Source organism: Leuresthes tenuis, unplaced genomic scaffold, assembly GCF_036924035.1.
Source record: "Leuresthes tenuis unplaced genomic scaffold, fLeuTen1.0.hap1 SCAF_4, whole genome shotgun sequence".
Classification (NCBI taxonomy): domain Eukaryota; kingdom Metazoa; phylum Chordata; class Actinopteri; order Atheriniformes; family Atherinopsidae; genus Leuresthes; species Leuresthes tenuis.
Window position 1 is genome coordinate 22,172,495 of NW_027325358.1, and position 18,307 is coordinate 22,190,801.

General features: G+C 39.1%; 1 protein-coding gene across 1 annotated transcript in view; it reads left to right on the forward strand.

Moving 5' to 3' along the window:
* The window catches only part of doc2g (double C2-like domains, gamma), a 34,526-nt gene that overhangs the window by 10,361 nt on the left and 5,858 nt on the right, over positions 1–18,307 (forward strand). Inside the window, exons 6-10 of the mRNA XM_072385097.1 lie at positions 5,635–5,761; positions 5,959–6,015; positions 6,673–6,797; positions 15,053–15,134; positions 15,299–15,395. Coding sequence (XP_072241198.1) covers positions 5,635–5,761; positions 5,959–6,015; positions 6,673–6,797; positions 15,053–15,134; positions 15,299–15,395 — 488 coding nt within the window. The remainder of the gene's footprint in view (positions 1–5,634; positions 5,762–5,958; positions 6,016–6,672; positions 6,798–15,052; positions 15,135–15,298; positions 15,396–18,307) is intronic.

The window sequence follows — 18,307 nt, forward strand, 5'->3', positions numbered from 1 at the left end:
TGTTGGATTGCTTGTGGGTTATATTGTGTTTGTGCTCAGTACCCATGGTTTTAACCAAAGTGATTACTTCTGTGACAAATACATTATGGTTTCTGTGATTGCTTCGCAATATAAATGCCTTTTGCCTCTTGTCTTTTGTCAATAAGGGTTTTCAATCTTGTGCAGCGTCTATGGGAAATGGATATGCATGCAGATTTCTTTTGTGCGAATCTCTTGTGCTTCGTTCATCTTAATCCACTGCCATAAAAACCGTATAAGGACGTAATTACAGGATGTAAACACATTCATTGGCTGTCAGCAAAAATGCCTTGCATTGATAGTATCAGTAATGGGCTTTGATTATTTCTTTTAGCTGCTTTTTTATGGTTTGGTAAGACAACGCTCAACACAGACAGTGCTAAAAGCGAGAATTCAGCCAAGAACTTCTGAGTCGTTGCATGTAAAGTAGTGGGAAATGAGTAGGTTGGTGCATTTATTAATTTGCTTCCTTAATTTGCACTGAGAATGATTATATAACGCCATTATGCCTAAGAAAAATACAATGAGGGACATCTTTATCAAAGACAGGCATAAAATGACTGAGAGTAAAAAAAAAAGCCCTCAAAGTTCTAACAGCTCTCTTTTTTTATTATCTGTATTCAAAGACTTTGAGCCTTTATCTCTAAGGGCCACTGGAGGTCCATTTTGCTATTAGGAATGAAGCAGCTGAGTAAACCAATAACTAATGTCTTCAATCCCGACTGCACGGTTGGTCTCATACCGGCTAATCCTTTAATTGGCGCAGCAAGGCTGCCAGAGGTGCTCTAGTCTTGAGTGAAAAGTCCTATGAACTGGAATACACTGCATCATACCGATTTGTTATTTAGTTGATTACTGAGTTTTCAAATTGTGATTGTTTTAAGTTATCCAAAAGGACTCGGAGATAATGTTGATCTCCAGTTAGTCTGCTTAATTCAAGTCTGATTTTCTGAGCTATTTTTTTTTTTAAATCCCTTCAACATCAGAAGCTGAAAATATGTTGTTTCCATCTTACAGTAACACTCACTGAGGCAGTCTTATTACTGTGTGGCTAATGTGACTTAGAGATGTGGTCTAAATTTATTTTCAACCACTCCTGCTGTCTTATTTAGCTTTTAGGCAAATTTCAGGTGATTCTGAAATCTGAAAATGAAGTCATCTTCAAATAATCTCTTTATTTTAATAGCACAAATCTTTTATGCCCATTTTATGTACAAATTGCTGTGAATCAAAGATTAATGCCTACCTTGGAGAGAAGCCATTGGGCGAAGCTCGTCTTTAAGAGTTCATGTGACTCACAGTATGTCACTACAACGATTATCAGGCTGCCAGATAACAGCAGAGAGATGGAAGGTGGAGATGTGGAGGTGTTGCAATGCGGGTGGGTATCTAGACAGCCTGCGTGAGTGTGTATGTGTGTGTGTGTTAAAAGAGTACGGACATGATGTCATTGCCAGGTTTGGGCCATCTCCTCTAAATTTCTGCACTCTATCGCTCTATCCCTCTGACTGGCTTCATAATAGACTTGACTGCCGTCGGCTGTAGGGAGATGGGAACATATCCAGGGCTTGATTTAGTGCTGCATGGAGGGCAAGGCTGAGATTGGATACTGGATGCCTCAAGTGGGCTGTAGTAAGGTGCTGATATGTTCAGGAAAGAGAGAAAAAAGCATGAAGAGTGAAATCATGGGTGATAATTACATTTTGTTTGGAATTCTCAAGGTGATCATTTCACTTTATTAAGTGCCCCCCACAACTCAGGGAAGCTGGTGATTTTAAATTCCAGCCATCATGTCTTTGTGGGACATTGTGAGTGTAAACAGATGATTTCTGCACATGTGGTTCCTGCTGTGAAACATGGAGGACGACCTATGAAGGTGCTTTGCTGGTGACATTGTTGGTCATTCATTCAAATTTCAAGGTAGCTTTGATCAAAACAGCTGCCACAACATTCTGTCACTTTGCTATATAAGTGGAACCATTATTAATTTTTCAGCATAATACCATCAGTCAAAACACATCTGCAGGTTCCGTAAGAGCTGTTTGACCTCGAAAGGCAGTAATGGTGTAACCTGGACTTCTCAATCACCAAACCTAATCCCAATTCAGATGGTTTGGGATGAGCTGGACTAGTGAATGAAGGAAAAATTTCCAGCAAGGCTCAACATATATATTTGTAACCAAAGAAACTAGCAAAATGGTGTCCATGAGGGTGACAGTGGAGTTCACCGTTATTAATTCCCAACGTTGTAACTTTGTTGTCTAAACCCAACAAGAAAGTGACAGAAGTGTTTTAGTAATGTTTTATTGTGTTATTTCCCAAATGTAAATCATAAGTGAAATGCTTGCAGTCATACTGGTCTTTAAACCATGTCATGCTGCGTGAATGCATCATCCAAGCAGCCCGCCAACCTCTGTATGAGGATTCTGCAGCTTCTACTCCTTTGATGTGGAAATATAAGTTGGATTTCCCTCTTGCTTTTTGCAGAGGCAGTACTTCATAGGATGTCATTGTGAGTCATGTTTAAGAGCATGAAAAAAGCATCTTACAAAATTGTTTCAATGTGAGCTCTTGTTGACAGAAACTAGAGTTTTTCAGTTGCTGACAACAAATAAAATTTATAGTCCAGTCAAATCCTAGCCTGCATTTATGTGGACATGTGCTCAGAATCTTGTAGCCTCTTCTGACAACATTTAAATCATTCAGGTCCTTCCAGAGTCTTGTGCATTTCCAAGCTCTAACACCCACATTCCTCTGTGGCCAAGAGTAGGTTCAAGCCCATCCTCTCATCTTTCCTTTTTCTTTTCCTTTTTATGTGTATCCCATACTTGAAAGGTTTAGTCCCTTTTTCATGCACTGCTGGGATGCTATGTCGATTACAAAATCGTCCCACGAACCTCCAGATCCACAGGAATGTTGTTTTGTTCTGTGCTTTCAAAGAGACCCAAGACAACGTGGTGGCAGAAGAATTTAAAATGTCAATGTATTTTGGGGGCCAAACATTTATCAAGGTCAGATCCTACATTTATCAGCAATAGTAGTAGAGTAAAAAGAGTCAAATCTTTTGTGGGCACAAAATATTACTGAGTCATATTTATCTGCAGCAGTGATGGCTTTATTACATTCCCTTACAACCCTTTTCTGCTTTATTTCCCCCTTTAGAGGCATTCTAAATAAGAGACAACTGAATCAAAATCTTCCTCTGTAATGCTACAACGTTTCTTCTGTGAAATTAGTTTGGAGTCACACCTCTCTTTCTCTGTCTTCACTCAAACACAGCCCCTACCCCTCTTTCCTCTTCCTGTCCCCTGACACTTAGACATTTGACATGCTGGTTCGAGCCTTTTAGTCATAACTGATGAGTATCTCTAGCAGAAGCTTCAGAATAGCTCTGACTCATGACCATGGCTGTCAAATGATTTATTTCCCTCTGCTTTGTCATACAGTACATGCAGAGTGTCTGTGAAGAGGTGATAGCTGTGAAATACGACAATAGTTCTCCCAAAAGTTTTGCCTTCTTCTGCAGAAAGTTTTTTCTCCTTTTCCTGGTAAACCAAGTCTCCAGATGAGGTTTCCAGGAGTTTCTCTGGTGCTCGTATTTTAGGAGCACTTCTTAATACAACTTTGCTGCAAATCTTTCATATTTTTCCATTTTAAAGGCTACTGGTAAATTATTAAGTCTCTTTTTTATTCTACGATAAAGATGACAAAGTAATGTGGTCGACTAATCTATGAGAAATTAAATGATTATGTAAAACTGTTTTTGTTTATATATAGATGCTAATATTACATGATAACATTAATCTCTTTCTGAAAAAACAAAACAAAAAAAACAGATTGTGTGTTATTTCTGTAGGCCAATCTGTCATTTCATCCTCAAAGCATTTATCTGTAATGCAGCTAAATTGGTATAAATGTGCATATTGATTTAAGCTAACTGGTTGGCAGCACTTCCAATGAGATGCTAACGCATTGTGTTGTTTATGTAAGTTTAATTAACAAGCTTTGGGGTTTTTTTTTTTCAAAAAATAGTTGTGACCCACGAAAGTAGAGACTGTCAGCTCTTACATTACAACATGGTTTGACGTAATGAATTTATCTGTCATTTCAGTCTCTTCTGCCGACTGATTAATCGATTCCCCCTCGCAGACGCACTGGTGCTCATCAGTGCATCTGTTCCTTGCTGTGAATACACATCACTGCACTTTCACAAGAGTTTAATCTTTTTATTTTTTGTAAAAGCAAGCAAACAATTTTTTTTAATAAAGCTACATTAAGAGCATTATGCACATGAAATCTATAGCTTTATTTAATTAATATGTTAATATTAAAAAATATATATTTTAAATAATGAATCAGTAGTTGAAAGAACCAAGCAAAGCCAAAGTGACAGTGAGCTGCTTTATGACTGGACATGGGTAAATGATAACACACTTTTTTAAAGCTGACCACCTAGCATTGTTACAAAGAGCACAAGTTTGTATTAGCTGTCTGTGCTGTCTCCTTCAAACAAGGCACATGTGCATGTTCATATTGCCAAGTTGCACTGGTGCATCAAGTTGTAAAATTTAGGTCACAGTTTGAAGCTTTATACACTCTCCCACAGCTTTCCAGTGTTAAACTCTAATGCCACCACGAGGGGCACCAAGAGTGGGTTAAACCCTTCAGGGTTTAGCAATTATGTAAATGAAAACATATCAGAAGGACCAACAAATGACTTTAATGAATATATGTTTGTGTAAATAATATAACATGCAGACCGAGTTCAAATTGTTATCCATCCACTGTCCTGCTGACCTCCACCTGCCTGCATGTTTGCGTGTCATTTACACTTGCGCATGTTTCCAGACAGGTTCATTAAAAAGTAAAATTTCTACAAAGACACTGTTCGTTTCTAACATTTAAAACACCATTTGTGCTCACGGGTTGCAGAAGATTGCAACAGGATGTGATTAGGTGCTACCTGAAAGTGATGGGTTAAAGGCCAAAGATATGGGCAAGCTAGAGCAGAGTGACTTCAGCAAGGGACAAATTGTGATCTTCAAAATGATAAAAGTCTTGGTAAGGTGTTCCTGGCATGCAGTGAAGACAGACAACTGGTGAACCAAGTGCTCTTGGGTGCAAGAAGTAAACATGCAGCCAGGAGTACTATACAAGTAGTTTCACGCTGTGGCTGATTATTTGATATTAGCACAGTCTATGCAAATGTGTGTTACAAGCAGAATTGGATAATTTACTTAAGCGCAAGCATCATGAAATCTTCATGTCCTTCAGCTATGAGGAATACAAAAAAAGGGAGTCTGATTGCTTGATTTAAATAATTTCATTGTCCTCCTTCAATTATAACAATTTTGAGTCTGGAGTAAAACTGAAGTGGGAAGTGATTGGATTCATCTGGAAGCACTCAGCAATCACATAGCTTCTCATCGTTTATGAGGCTGCTTAAAAAAAAAAACACTCACCTGTGCTCACCTGTTCTCTTGCACTCTGGATGTATTTTGCACAGAACAGACTTGCTTCACAATGATAAGTAGAGAAAAGCAGGGCAGGCTTGGTATAAATTTTTAATCTGTCTCTTTTCTCCATCTGTGTGCGTACGTGTGTTCATGCATCAAGGCTGTGTGTATGTGACATGGACAGACTTGGAAGAAATGAATTCATCGGAGAGGTGAGAGTGGCTCTGAAGAAGCTGAAAGAGGGTGAGAACAAACGTTACAATATGGGCCTGGAGAGAATCGCACAGGTATGTACAATATGTCTGAGGGCAATATGCGTGTGACTGTGTGGACTGCATACATGCATTCTAAATAGGTTTCTCTCTTTTTCATGTTTACTCTGAGTATAGATGTGTCCTACATACATTGTGCCCTAAGGTTATCAGGCATATATTACAAATGCTGCAATTTATTGCATAACAGAAATTCCCAACTGTCATTTCAGAATAAAGAAGCTAACAATCAAATGGTGGAGCAGGGAGCACTCGTGGCAGAGGAGGAGGTAAAACCACCATCAGCTTTATCATCATCATCATCATCATCATCATCAATCTTACTGTTAGAATTTTTAAGCACAACCTGGCTCACTGTCACTTCCGATTAGTCTCCTGTATCTAACATATTTTCTCTTTCCACCACTTCTAACCAGTTATGTATTGCTGCCATCTAAGGGGAAAAAAAGATTAATTGGATATTTTTAATCTATGTCTGAGGCGTGAACTTTAACAGTCTGATTAGCAGTTAAACTGCTTATGTGGACACTGTATATCAGCTGTGTGTAAATCACACCAGTGCTGCCAGTCTAGTGTTTTGTACCTCTGCTAGTCGTTATCTCATTTCCCGTCAGACAGAAAACTAATAGCTTTTGGTCTCTGATTAGATTCAGCTTTTGCTTCTACCTGGAGATTAAAGGGAGAAGAGAGTAGTGTAATTTTAACAGGCTCAGATAAAGCCTGTATTTACAAGCTTCAATTTGAAACCCAACAAACCCAGTTCTAATTTTTCTAAGTGAAAATACTGTAACAAATCAAAAAATTTCTATTTCCGTGTATTGTCGTTTTTATCTTGTTATTGTTTCTTTGAGTAAATTGTTCTGAAGAACTCAATGAGGAGGAAAATACCAGGGTGTGTCTGACAATGTCGCTTATTGTGTGCCTAGCGTGGACGCATCCTAGTGTCACTGTGCTATAACACAGAGAAGGGCTGCCTGCTGGTTGGGATCATACGCTGTGCCCATCTGGCAGCCATGGACTCCAACGGCTACTCTGACCCCTTTGTCAAAATGTGAGTCGTCTGATATTCATGAATATCCTACAAATTATCCTCATGTGCTGACTTTTCTTTATCAATTTACATTCAGTTCAGTGAGTGTTGTGGTGTGAAAATGTAGCATCACAGGCCTTGTTTAGACTGCACCCCCAAATCCATTAATTGCACGTCCACACTGTATCCAGATTGACATAGAATGTCTTCATATCAAAAGCCACATTAAGGGGATATCCTGTTGTTAATGTTTAAGTTGTGTTTTCTGAATTATTTAAGAGCAGTCAGTGTCTTCCCTGCAATAGGCAGCAGTCGTAAAGCTGCCTGTTTGGATAATCAGGGGAGTTTCTAAAGTTGGAGCTGAGCTAACAGCTCCTCTATAACAATCCTCGTTAATTTCATCGCGGTTCAAACAGATGGCAAATATAGTGACGTCATACATCACCACGTGACTAGTTTCTCAGCCAAAAAAGCATCTGTGTTGCTATGCATAATTGTATGGATTGTGGCTGCCCAATGAAGATGACTCAATTTGTTGGATAGCTTCTTGCTTGGCATTATTTTTGGGGATCAGACCAGCAGAACTGTCACAACTGATCAGAGCCAGTATATGTTGGGCAGTCACCACATGTACAATGACGAGGAGAAACAGAGATGTTATTTCATTGAGAAAATGTTGACCAGATAATCTACTGCCTGATGCACAAGTAACACGTTCAATTCACGTAGAATTCACCATTTCAACCATTTGTTCAAACCATGATGAAATCCTTTGTTTGAGTTGTTTTAGATGGCATCTGTTGCACCAAATCTGAGTAGCTGGTAGATCAGCTCCCTGTCAGAATCACAGTCCCAGATTCTCCAAATTGAGATGGGGTCTGGCCACTGTTTGCTGCAGATAAGTCACTAACTGCTGATACGTATTTAACACAAACTCGCTCAGAAAAAAAAAGCACAATATGTCTTTTAAGTCGGTTTCTGTCTTTTAGGTTACTGCAAAACAAAACAACAATATCAACTCTAGAGAGGCGCAAGGTAGAATCCAGCTAATATGAGAAGAGTACTGAGAGGAAAGAAGGAGCAGTCGATAGTTGATAGATACGGAGATAAACTGGCTGCTGGGGGGAGGCTTCTGCGTTGGCCAAGCCGGAGGGAACCAACTGTTAGAAAGTTGTTTGTAGCAGTGTAGCATTTGCAACTGACCTTTTTCATTCTTACTAATCCATACAGAAAGGTTCCAGATGATGTGTGAATGCACATATCCAATGTGATCAGCTTCAAATGTCAGTAAGAACAGACTATTGAAAAAGATCTGATCTTTTTTTTTTTTTTAAAGCCTTTCTAGAAAGCTTAAAGTTGCTAATTTTGGAATAATTTACTCCTCCCACTTCTGACAAATACACATTTCCAGTCCTGAGATATGGAAAACTAACCTGTAATGCAAGTATATAGTATCAAAATCAATATAGGCTCAAACATGGAAGATCTCACTAAGATCTCAGGTGACTCTTAGTTCTTTTTCTACTGCCCATTCAAAGGGGGACTCTTACACCTTCATGACAGTATATAAGACACAATGATGGTGTCAATCACTCTGTGGAATGAAACTCTTTTTTTCTAATTACACTACACTGATCGGTGAGATTGTATTTATCTCAGCCAATACAGGTCCAAAGAATAAAAAGCACAACCAGGGAGAGGAAAAGTATCTGGTCTGCCTGTAAGGCAGGGATACTGACATAAAAAAATATTTTAAAAAAGAACCCACATTCTCTCATCTGCTCGGTGTCCTTGAATATCAACAGTCCAGGAAAGTAGAGCTCCCACTCAGGACAACCACTTCTGTAAACAAAGCCACCTCCAGCAATAGGAGGCGTTCAGGTAAGAGGAGAAGAATGTTGCAGAAACTGCTCCTGTAGAAGAGGTTTCTCAGGCTTTGAAGTAGTTAGTAATTTATTTGCAGTGATTAAATTGCAATCCAGACTACTAGGAGTGAAAAAGGTTAAATGAGTCATAAGTACATTTTTTGATTCTCGTACTTTTTGACAAAGATTTTTGGTCAGTGTGTGCCTAATGGGTTTAAAGCTCTTTGTGGCTTGAGATGGGAGAAATATCTGCATTGCAGTCAGTCAAAGACGTTTGCAGTGTAGTTGTCTTTTTTTCTTTACGCTTGCATTCATCTTTGTATTTTCATCTTTATTTCTTTATTTATCTATTTTAGCCAGAGTCTTGACAGGAGGTTGAATCAAGCAGTCAGTGGTGTCACGCTGTGCGGCATGACACTTTTGTTTGAGATTTCTCTGTGAAAATCTGCGCCCACAACACCTTTCACTCTGTAGTTCTGGAGAGAAAATTGCATATCTCTTTGGAGAACTGTAGCCTTGAATAAATGTCTGTATTACTCATCGCATAATGAGCTAAAGAATGATTCAGTTCTAATTGAGTTACTTATTTCTGTTTTTAATTGCTGAGAAGTTTAAACTGAGTGGGGCAAGCGCAACTACTCTATTAAAAATATATTTTTAATCGTTTTCACTGGGCAGTATAGGTAGGAAATAATTCAGCAAAACCTTTCCAACCTTTTCTAGTTCTTGTCAACAGCTGACAAGATACACAAAACTGAAGAGGCTCCAACCTTGTGGAAAAAAACTTCTATTTTGTTTTTCTTTGTCTCTTCAGGAGTGATTTTATTTCACTGCTTTAAAAGTGGCAACTGGGATATTATCCATCTCGTCTGATACAAAAAGAAAACATGGCTCTTAGTTCTCCTTCTATCTCCCTTTGTACCTTTCCTACTGTGTCCCGTTGTGTTGTGCTAGAAACATAATGATTAAATACAAAGTTGATCATGAAACAGTTAAAAGGGGTCTAAAGCATGTAAAGAGAAAATAACCTATGAGCAAAACTTTGAAATGTCCCTTCTCTCTCTGTTCTTGAGCTAATTAACGATGGGCTGAGGAAAAGTAGAAAGAGTGAGAATTCTTTTTGAAATCAGAAAGTCCTCTGGGTAAAGAGTAGAGGGACCATTCGCCTAATTATCAGTACACAGTTAAAAAGCCAGCATTCATGGCGGTATGGAGATGAATTGGTGCACATATCTGAATGTGTTTCTTACCCCTTAAAGGTCTACGCTGTCGTCCACAGTTAAAATGGCTACTGTTCTAAAATTGCTCAAAGATCTTTTGGATTTAATTATATCTACAGGTTTTGGAGGAGCATAGAGTCTGCTGCTACCCAGACAACATCTTTTCCAGGGAAAGTCTTGGTTATTTCAACGTGACAGTGTCCTGCATGTGTTACAACAGCATAGAACTGAAGTGAAAGTCCAGATGCTGACCTGTCCCCCTGTGAAAACATCCGGTGGCACTGAAATGCTACACAGCTGAAAAGCCTTTACCAAGTAAAAATGGGAGAAAAATTCACTTTCACAAATTGACTTCCTCAGTTGTTGCCCCTGTCTTTGAAATATTTGAGTGAAATTTCATTCAAACTGTACAAAATGTACATATAATTTTCACAAAAACCTTCAATGTCTCAGTTTCAACACTGATTTGATCCAGTTCTGCTATTCTAGTTAAGATTGGGTTAAGATGGCTGAAAAATGATTGCTTTCTGTTTTTATCTACATTTTACAGTGTTGCAACTCTTCTGGATAAAGCTGTGCAGTTTATATGATTTGTGTTCGACTATTCTCTGATCTGACTTTACCTCTGGCACTTTAGTTATTTGGATTATTCTTTTTCCATTTCCCAGAAATTGTTTTTGATCTCTTTGTGTCAAGGAGTCTTTGCATCCATAATGTCTTGTGTACCTCGGTTCAGTGGATTGAAGGCAGAAAACATGCTGCTTGGCCATTTATTTATATTTCTCTCTAGACTCAATTAGCGATTTTCTAATTTTTGTAATGGTATTTTCTTTAAAGCTTTTGTCTAATTGTATCTATGTTGTTATCTTACTGGCACTTCAGAGCTGGGGCCTAATGTGACAAAAAGTCATATCTGGGTTCCAGGAGTAAGGCATAAGTTGTGGGTAGGTAAGGGAGGTTTGGATCTTTCATATTAAGGATAAACAGAAACAGGCCCAAAAGAAGGGCATCATGACTCCAGTTGAGAAAAGATTTGTACTTCAAGTGGAAGTGGATAGAGAAACTGGCAGGCTGAGTGCACAGGGCGAAGAGAGGGCAGGCAGGTTGTAGTGTAGAGAAGAACAAATCAAAGCATAGAGGCAGGCTGGCAGTCAAAGAAGTGACTGAGACACCCGGAGGCAAATGTTCAAGATAGACCTCGACAATACAGCAAACATCACAAATTACTAAATGGCCTAGAGCATCAAAATAATAATTAAGTTGACAAAAGCAATCTGGCAATTACTAGAGCAAAGACTGGGTAGATACACAGCACGATTGATGAGGAGATGGAAAGCATATGGGCCAGTGTCACAGCTCAGACTGGAAGCCATGCTCATATCAGGCACAAAGACAAAATGAATGCACACAAGGAGAAGAAAACAAGGGAACATAGGAGGAAAAACACAGTTATCGTCAGGACCCTTTTGTTTCATAACTCTCATTCAGCCTTTAGAAACTAATCAAATGTCCCAAGATCAGAATAATAGAAGAATTGACCTGCTTTGACTTGCATTGAGCAGGACAAATGAGCATTTTCAAGACTGGAGGAACAGTATTTCTCCCTGCTGCTAACACATTTATGATATGTAGAAACTAATTTATTCTGTCAGAAAAAAAAACATGTAAGACATGTCAGATATTTCCTGCTGACGAAGCATACTGCCACGCTTTACAGCTTCAAGTCTTTTTTTTTTTCTCGCTGAACTCGTGTGAAGCAAAAAGCTTGAGTCGTACATTCCCATCCCCAACACCTCCCTCACTTCAGTTCTTGTGTAATTGTTTTTCTTTTTGTTGTCATTGCATTTGCGTATTGTAATTACTTCTGTTTCGTTCCTGACTTTAGCACCAGTTCCCTCTACTTTGTCCTTCCCTGCCATAATTTCCATTTATTTCAAAGGGCAGCTTTCATTTCTCTCTTTTTTTCCTAGCATGCTGTCAGGATGATTTTAGCTACTAAATTCTCACGTCACCAACAGCTAGCATTGTCAGTTTGTGGCCATGACATGTGGCTCCAATGACAAAAAGGCAAACAAGAGGCCAAAAATGCGTTGTGTGCTATTCACCAGATGTTTTTGCTGTTCTTGCTGCTTTCGGCTGTCATCAGCCCTGTCCTTCAAATTTCATTTTATTTCAAATTAAAAGTGTCAGTTAAAGAGGTATGCTTACTCGCTTTTTTACTGCGAGAACCATGTGGAAAACCTCTCGTTGAGTTATAAGATTTTATGCTTCTTATTTGACTCTAGAATACTTTGGTATTGGATTGGCGACCTGCCCAGGGTGGTCCAATATTTTTAAGTGTTTTAGTTTCTATGCATACATGTTGTTGTTGTAGCTATAGCTTATCCATACTGTACAAACATACTGTGTGTGTATATGGCTGAAGGTAAATTGTGTGTGTATTATTATGTAATTACTGCTCAGAGCCGCTGCCTGCTTTGTCCAGGACACTGGACCAGAGATTTTGAATCTAAAGAGCTCGATTTCCTAGCTAAATAACAGTTAGGTTAAGAAACAAAAATACTGTGTGTCATTCTTCCAGTGAGTTTTCCTCACTTGCTCGTATTACTCCATATGAGAAAAAAACACTTTGCCTCATTACAAATATCTAGACTCTGTCAGTGGCAGCGAACATTCACCTTATCAGCCAGTGCAAGCTGGTGAACTACAATGGTGGAGGCACAGCACATAAATACATCATTGGTTAGTTTGCTGCTGTTTTGTAGTGAAGTGAGCATCTGTTTTTCCCAAGAAAACAGTTTCAAAATAAAACTGGGGGGTTAATCCTCCAATATCTCTGTGGACCAGCCTTCTGTGTTATGAATTACTCTTCAAATTTTCTAAAGTAATTGGGGCACAGTTTGGTTTCTGCTGTACAGCCTGTATTTGTATTTATGCCGACATAATCAAGAAGGCTGCTGTCAAATAATGTTTTCCTAACTCTGGATATTAAAATTCTCCAGGCTGAGCTGTGCTCAGTGCCATGTGTAAGGTGTGATTTGGCATTGAGGTTCGGATTGAGATGTCCCGGCGGCTTTCACCTCATCTTTTCATATTTCCGGTCAAATAGATGCTTTGTTTGGCCGGCTTTCTCAATCGATTGCTCCTTTTCTTCAAGTTTTCTTTTGTGTTTGTTGAAGCGGCAGTCAGACCATTGTATAAGTGTCAGGCATCTTGAAGGTAAATGCTGATTACGCAGCTCATAGTGACAATGACCTTTTAAGATGCTATAAACATTCAGCTGTGACTAAATGTGAGCATCTGACTGGAGACGAGACATTGTTTGGCAACCTGAAGAGCTTGAAAGCAATTCGGTGGCATTTTTGGTTCTTGAAGAAGCTTCACCCATCATCCAATAGCCCTTTTGTATTACATGGTGTAGCTCAACCAAGCTAAAAGTGCAACATGCGTAACATTGGTCACATCCTAATGCATCACTGTTTAAATGTATTGCCCATGTCAAATGTTTTAACATTGATATTAAAATAACATTACATTTTGTTCCCACTGATGTAGTAGGTTTCATAAGGTTTATACCACCTCTCTTAATTTCATAAAAATCCAGGCTGATGGTGTCAGCTTTTTCTGAATGAAGCAGTCACATAAGGCTTTGTATTCTGACTGGGCTATCATGATAGGAATATTTATATTGCACAGCATTTAAACTCAGCTAATGTCCCACTCAGCCTCAGCAGGCAGTTGGTTTCAGGGAAGAGGGTCTTTTAAATTACCTGGAAACATTTAATGGCTCAGAAAACAAATAGTTCCTTCAACAGTTGGTGTGGAGCAGCTTATTACTAGTTCGTTTTTACAAAGTAAACTCATAAAATCTGTATCCTTATCAACTATAAAAAGAGATTTATTTTCTGATGAAAGTATATGTTTCTTGTCCATAGCAGCATTGGTTCTTCAGGATATTGCTTTTTAGCTGATAATAAAAATCTTTCAAGTTGAAGATATTCAACATAAAGTGGCTCAACACTTTATTTTGGCCACATTGGTCTTTATCATGTCACCCTCCTCCTCTTCCGATTTCTTCTCCACCTCACTTCCTCCATCTTTCACTTGTTCTGATTCTGGCTCTTCAGTGACAGTCCTCAAGCCCATATCATGCATCAGCTGTCAGGTCGGGATTCGTCACTGGCGGGGGAGAAGCTGAAAGAGTGAAATATCTCACCGACTGAATTTTGACTTGAAAATTATGCTGATGACGACTCCTAAAGCCCTTCGGCAATCCTTCTGTTGCCTCTTCACTGGAGCGTATACTCTTGCAACCTCTGCATGATTATGATCTTGCTGTGGTCTACAGTCTCTCTGTTTCCCTCTTTCGCTGTCCCCTGCCTTTGTTAAATAGACTTCTGGGTCACAGTTATCTCAGAAAAGAATTTTGCAAACTTTTTGTCTTCTCTTGAGTCTGATTTTCAGCAAAATTCATTGCCACAGTGGGGAAAAATATAAAAGAAAAAGTCACACATTGATTACTTCGATCTCAGAAACATTAAAGTTGTAACCCTGTTTGAAACCTATCAGGACTTTAAGCTTTCATTGTACAAACCTCTCACAGATTATTCCTATTTGTCTTCTGTTAATAGCTAGTCACATGTATGACCACAAATGCTGGCATTAATCAAAATGTGGCTCAGATGTCTATGTGGACTGCCCTGGGGCAAAATATTCAATCCTAAATTGCTCATGGTGGCAGGCTGGTTTGTAAGTTTGTAGGTAAACAGATCTATTAGAAATTAAGTGTTTTGTATGTTTTGTAGAACTTAGCTTAAGGTGAAAAAGTGCAATAACGGAGCAGATAATTTGAATGGGACAATAGAACATTTCATGCATTTGCATTAAAAAATTGTACCTGTTCAAAAATGGTGTGAAGAAGTACTCCAAAACTGTTTACTATAAAGCATATCTCATTTTTTTATCTGGAATTAATGGGAAAGTAAATGACAGAGAACATTTTTTTATCTGCTCATAGCTTCCGGCAGTATGGTTATTTTTGCCATCAGTTTTGGTAAAGGTCCAAATTTCGCAATCGGTGTATCTCCAGTTAAGATGTTTCTGTTTTCACATATTGAAAATCATCTTATGTCTGGAACTGCTTTCAGGTTTCTACTAAATTAATTCATTTATCACTTTCTCTCTTTCTCAGCATCTTACAGCCAGATATGGGGAAAAAGTCAAAGTACAAGACCTCAGTGAAGAAAAAGACTCTCAATCCAGAATTCAATGAGGTAATCCTTGTTTCTTGATCCCTAATAACCACGATACACCTGACTTGTTTGATTTCTCTACCCAGTCCAAAATTATCTTAAGTTTGGAGCGAAAACCACTTGAACAGTTGCCATCTCAGTTAATGACTGATATGAATATGCTCCTGTGTATACCACCTGCACAGGAGTTTTCATATGAAGTATCCTTGGACCTGCTGGCAAAGAAAACCCTGGAGATCTCTGTGTGGGACTACGACTTGGGAATGAGCAACGACTTCATAGGTAGGATGTGGAGGAGAGGAGAAGCAGCAGCAAAGAATATAAATGTGTTCAAATGAAAGCTGAGTAACTGCAGAAAACATAAAAAACCAGGTCGAGTGGGTGGAGAGAAGAGTGGAAAAAAGCGGACATATGAGGGGTAATTATGATGCTTGAGGGGAATGACTGAGCGGGCAAAGAAGAGTTTGAGTGGAGCAGGAAATGGAGAGGAGAAATCAAAAAGGAGGATGTGTCTCTCTGGATGCATATCCTTCATAAATTTGGCACATCAGATGGCTGCAGCTTAATCAGACTGCTGAACAGCTTTGCTGTGGCCTGGTGTGTATATCAAGGCGATGAAGCACATGGGAGCTTAAGGAGTGATGGAGAACCAGCAGGGAGACATAGTGAGAATGAATTACCACCCTGTGAGCTTGAAGGCCTTCAGATCAAAGCATTTTACTTTGTCTGATGCGTGTGCGCGCACTTGTTAGAATGAGATAGAGGGTGTGTGGGTTGAAGGGAGACACTAGCTGTTTAGATAAGCTCAGTGAGTTACAGCCCTGTAGGCCAAAAAGGCCATCAGTAGAACATATAGGTCTAGATAACAGCTATTCCCATGACCATTATCATTAAAGGTTTAGCCGCAGTTGCCTGCCAGTTACATTCATTAGGGCTGAAGGAAAAAATGACATCAAGACAAAGAAGAGTGGAGAAAAGAAGTTGATAAAGAGGAAGGCAATCCCAGTGCACCAATGTACAGTCGGAAAGAAAGCAATACAAGCAGCATAACAGGCTTATACATAATTAAATAGAGTAAGGAGTGAAGTTTCGTTAATACACAGAAGAGAAACTGATCAGTCTGGACTCTAATCAGGGAAGTCAGTGAGGGAAAGCCCTGACCCAAAGATAGTTCTTTTGTGTGTTTAGCTTACAGTGTTTTTTGTCACCTTACCAGAAAATGTATAATATCACAGAAAGGCATGCAGCAAAATAAATCAGCGAGACATTGGAGAAATAAGAACAAATTTTAAATTTCTTGATGAAAGTTGAGTCACAAGTCTTTAAAAACAAGTTCAAATTTAGTCTGAATGAAGAAGGAACCAAACCGATTTGCCAAATCCATATCAGTGCTAAACCTGAGGCAGGTAATAGGCAGATCAGGTGTGGCTCCAACTATTTCTTAGTCACATGCTGTCAAATATTGCATTTTTTTTTATCAAAAGCTGCTTTTATTTTATTTTGTTACATTTCACATCATTTTTCTCATTACCACATGAAATGGTATGGAGAGCAAACAATGCGATGTACAATCAAGTCAGGCAGTGTGATGGCAAACACAAATCATTTGACTCATTTGCAGGCAGATAAGAACCAATGATCAGGTTTAAAAAAAAAAATAGTTGACCTCTAGTGGTCATTAGAGCGATTGCATGTCAAGGGTAAAAATGGCAGCCACATTTGGAAAAATAAACATTTTTAACCTTAACCATGGTTGCTTTCCAACCCTACCCATATAGTTTGGATTTCTAACCCTAACCAAGTAATTAAACTGCCTAATACCAATCAGGAAGGGATATCCTCTGGTAATATGTTATGTTGTAACTAAGGCAACCAGGGAAAAGGGCATGTATCAGGGTGCAGCAGAGGTCACGTTGTATAGACAATGTATTTGAGCTCTAAGCGCGATCATTTTTTTTAACCCTACTGATGTGATGTTAACACACCCAGGGAGTGAAAAAGGTTTCAGTAAAGTGTTGTCATCTTATTGACAGAACGTTCCACTCTCACATCACACAAACGTTTGAGGCTGAAAGTGCTCTTCTCCTTATCCTTATTCTCGCCCTTCTCCTTATCAGAAGTTAGTGGTCTCTTAATTAAAAAAACTTAGCTGCTCTACAAGAGTATTTAATTTATCTTTAATGGGTCTAATAGGTCAAGACTTGAAACTTGAGTCTTGTCTGCTTTGAATTCTCAAAACAAAGTAAGTGTTTTAACAATTTTATTTCAAGAAAGTCGAGTGTCAAGGTTCAGCTCTTAAGGGTTTCTGTTCTTCAGAGGCATTCACGTAGTTACTCCCACATATTGCTACTATGCAGGAGGGGAACAGTCATCTAACTATTCACGTTTGAGAAAAGAGTTCCATCTCTGCATATTTGTTCACCTATGCACACAGGGCCAATCTTAAGTAGCTGGGCATCATCATAGACATACATGCAGCAGAATATGTTCTTGTTAAATAAGTAGACAGAGAACAGGATTTAAACTGTGAAAGTGTTGGTGGAGACATGCCCACCAGGTTCTGAATCAGTCTCGACCTCATCTGTATCATCTCCTCTTGCCCTGGATCCTGAACAGGTGTTCATTCTTTTGTCAGCAGCAGCCTGCAGGTCTGGGGAACACGCCATCAATCTCTGTTCAGAGGTGGTAGGGAAAGTGTGGAGGTAGGGAGTCAAGGTGACTAAGCATTGTAGGTTTTTTTCTGACTGAAACTCCCAACAGGTTTAGATCGACTCTAAGCTACGAGCTATGAAATACTCAAAGGCTGCACAGGTGTCATGTCGTCCTGGCAGCAACATCTCAGGCAGAGTTCAGTGCAAAGCTCAGCTGAGTTGTGCATCAACAACCAAGACTCGTTGGCTCACAGTTGTCATTTTTCAAGGTACTTTTAGAAGTTAGTATTGGCAGAATATTTCGTCTACCTCTGTGATTAATCAGCTGTGCAGTTACAGCCCAGGGAAGGGTTTGTAATAACCTCAGTGTGACAGCTTCCTGCATCTCCCTGTCCTACAGTGGGCTTCTGCACCAGTACCTCCATCACTCATTCAGTTCATTTTCTCTCCATATTCATTCTCTGCATTCAGAATGATTATGTTATTCTTAATGGAGCTTTATTTGTTGAGATATGCCTTTCTTGTAATTCCCCAGCAGTCCTT